This window comes from Microtus ochrogaster, chromosome X (assembly GCF_000317375.1).
Source record: "Microtus ochrogaster isolate Prairie Vole_2 chromosome X, MicOch1.0, whole genome shotgun sequence".
Classification (NCBI taxonomy): Eukaryota; Metazoa; Chordata; class Mammalia; order Rodentia; family Cricetidae; genus Microtus; species Microtus ochrogaster.
The window spans coordinates 38282857-38285137 of NC_022026.1; the positions used below are offsets into that span (position 1 = coordinate 38282857).

The following is a 2281-nucleotide window of genomic DNA, read 5'->3' on the forward strand; positions in this document are numbered from 1 at the left end:
GCTGTGTGCCAGGTAGACCTGTTTCCGATCACAGAGCTGTGTGCCAGGTAGACCTGTTTCCGATCACAGAGCTGTGTGCCAGGTAGACCTGTTTCTGATCACGGAACTGCGTCAGTCACTTAAGTCTGAGTTATGAACAGTCATTTTTGGAAATAACAATGCCCATCCGATAAGATTGTTGAAAGAACTAGTTGACACTATAATTTAGAAAAAGTTTCTTTTCAGGTACAGGGAAGCAGTGGACAAAGATAGTTGTTAGTACCAACTAAGAGGAATGGGATTAGCAACTGTAGCAGGCCTTGACCAGCCTCTAACTTCCTATCATTAGACCTTTGGGAGTTGGGGGCAAACAGATATGTGATTATATAATACCTTTTTTTTTCTTCTGTATTTCCAACCTGTAGCCAGTGTTTTTTGTCATCTTTTGAGCCTCTTTGGGCTGGTGAGATTCACTTGCATCCTTGCTCATGTTTGTGCCCATATTCAACCATCCATCCTGCCCTTCCCACCAACTGTATTCTGTCCTGGGCAGAGCATCCTATGTGGCTGAGCGGATTCAGATTTGTCAGGACAAGGGGGCAGCCAGATTGCTATCACCCCTAGTGTCCTTGCTGAGTTTCTTACCTTTCCTGGTATGGTGCTGGACTAGAAGTTGAAGTGACCAAGACCCACAAAGTGATGGTTTAAACGCTTTTAATATAGGACTGCTCCCAACCACTGTTTCAAACACTCACACTTGTGGTGGGACCTCAGGAATGTTCATAAGTAGATACAAGGAGGAGGGGCTCCTGGGCCTCCTTCCATTGCAGCTAGAGAAGTTCCTTTGAATCCATGTAGTGTATTAAAGGAAGAATGGATTTTGTTACTTAAAAAGTGATTGAATCGCTGGTCTTACTGCTCCATGCAGCGCTCGCCTAGAGGCCTTCTCAGACCACAGTGGGAAGCTTCAGCTCCCGCTCCAGGAGATTATTGACTGGCTCAGTCAAAAGGATGAGGAGCTGTCAACTCAGCTGCCCCTACAAGGAGATGTGACCCTGGTACAACAGGAGAAGGAGACCCACGCGGTAAGTCGGACTCCTGGAGGTGTGCTGTGGAGCCTCTCGGCAGGAAGTGCCCTTCCCAGTACCCTGACAGATAGGCCCTCAGTTCTCCTCAGACACCTAAAGCAGTAGGTGATGGTCCACGTCCTAGTCTGGGGCCCGCACTCCATCCGCAGAGTGCGCCACGTCTTGTCATCCAATTTAAACCTGCCTTGATTTATAAGGAGAACATGGACAAATAAGTGTAATATGATGTTTAAAATGCAAACTACATAACTAGAGGTCTCAGTTCCCTAAAATGTGCATAGCTGTGTGTGTATATACAGAGCTGGCATGGTGGGGGAGTACAGCAAGACGATAAAACTGTACATCTCCTTAATTTTGTAATATTCTATAAGTTTTAAATTATAGTTTTAAATTTTAATTTATAGTTTTCTGAACTTTTAAATATCCCTGTGACATCACCTCTATAATCAGAAAATGATCAATATCCCTTGGTTCTGTTTGTTTTTGAGACAAGATTTTACTACTTAGACTTGGCTAGCCTCTTACTATGTAGCTCAGACTGGACTCAAACTGATTACAAAAGCCAGGCTGGTCTCACAATGAGTCTTCTAGAAAGCTGAGATCCACTCTGCGTTTCTTCTACTCTATGGCATAGCCAGACTCCTTGCACACTAGTAGACTTCCTAGCCTATGGGGAGGATTAATACTCTCTCCTCCACCCCGGGTAACCCTAAAATACCTAGTAATGCCACAGGACCAAGTTATCTTGAGAAGAAAGGTTGTTGGCACAAGATAAAATAGAAGTGACTGAAAGGCTTTTTTTCTGGTTGGCTGCAAACCTTTCCAGGCCTTTATGGAAGAGGTCAAGTCTAAGGGCCCCTATATCTACTCCGTGCTGGAATCGGCTCAAGCTTTCCTGTCCCAGCACCCGTTTGAGGAATTAGAGGAGCCAGATTCTGAGAGTAAAGGTAGGTGGCTTTGCTGTCTTCCCTCGCTTCTTCTTGAGCGGTAAGTACTACTAAGCAAACACTTTGTGCCTTTCGCTGGCTCCTTTCTTGCTGCTACTTAGAAAGGTAGTTTTTCCTGTAACCTCAAAGTCAAAAGGGGATAAGAATCACAGCTGTAAGAAAACGGAAAGAACCTGAAGCAGGTCTTGCCAACGCGTGTCCTAAAGCTGTATGAGCTCTTCAGACTATCATTTGTGGCCTTGCAATGAGATATTAGGAAGGAAGGAA

The 2281-nt window shown here is 44.8% G+C and overlaps 1 protein-coding gene across 1 annotated transcript in view; it reads left to right on the forward strand.

Moving 5' to 3' along the window:
- Drp2 (dystrophin related protein 2) overlaps window positions 1-2281 on the forward strand; it is a 53954-nt gene that overhangs the window by 25040 nt on the left and 26633 nt on the right. The window contains exons 5-6 of the mRNA XM_005358686.2: window positions 908-1064; window positions 1894-2014. Coding sequence (XP_005358743.1) covers window positions 908-1064; window positions 1894-2014 — 278 coding nt within the window. The remainder of the gene's footprint in view (window positions 1-907; window positions 1065-1893; window positions 2015-2281) is intronic.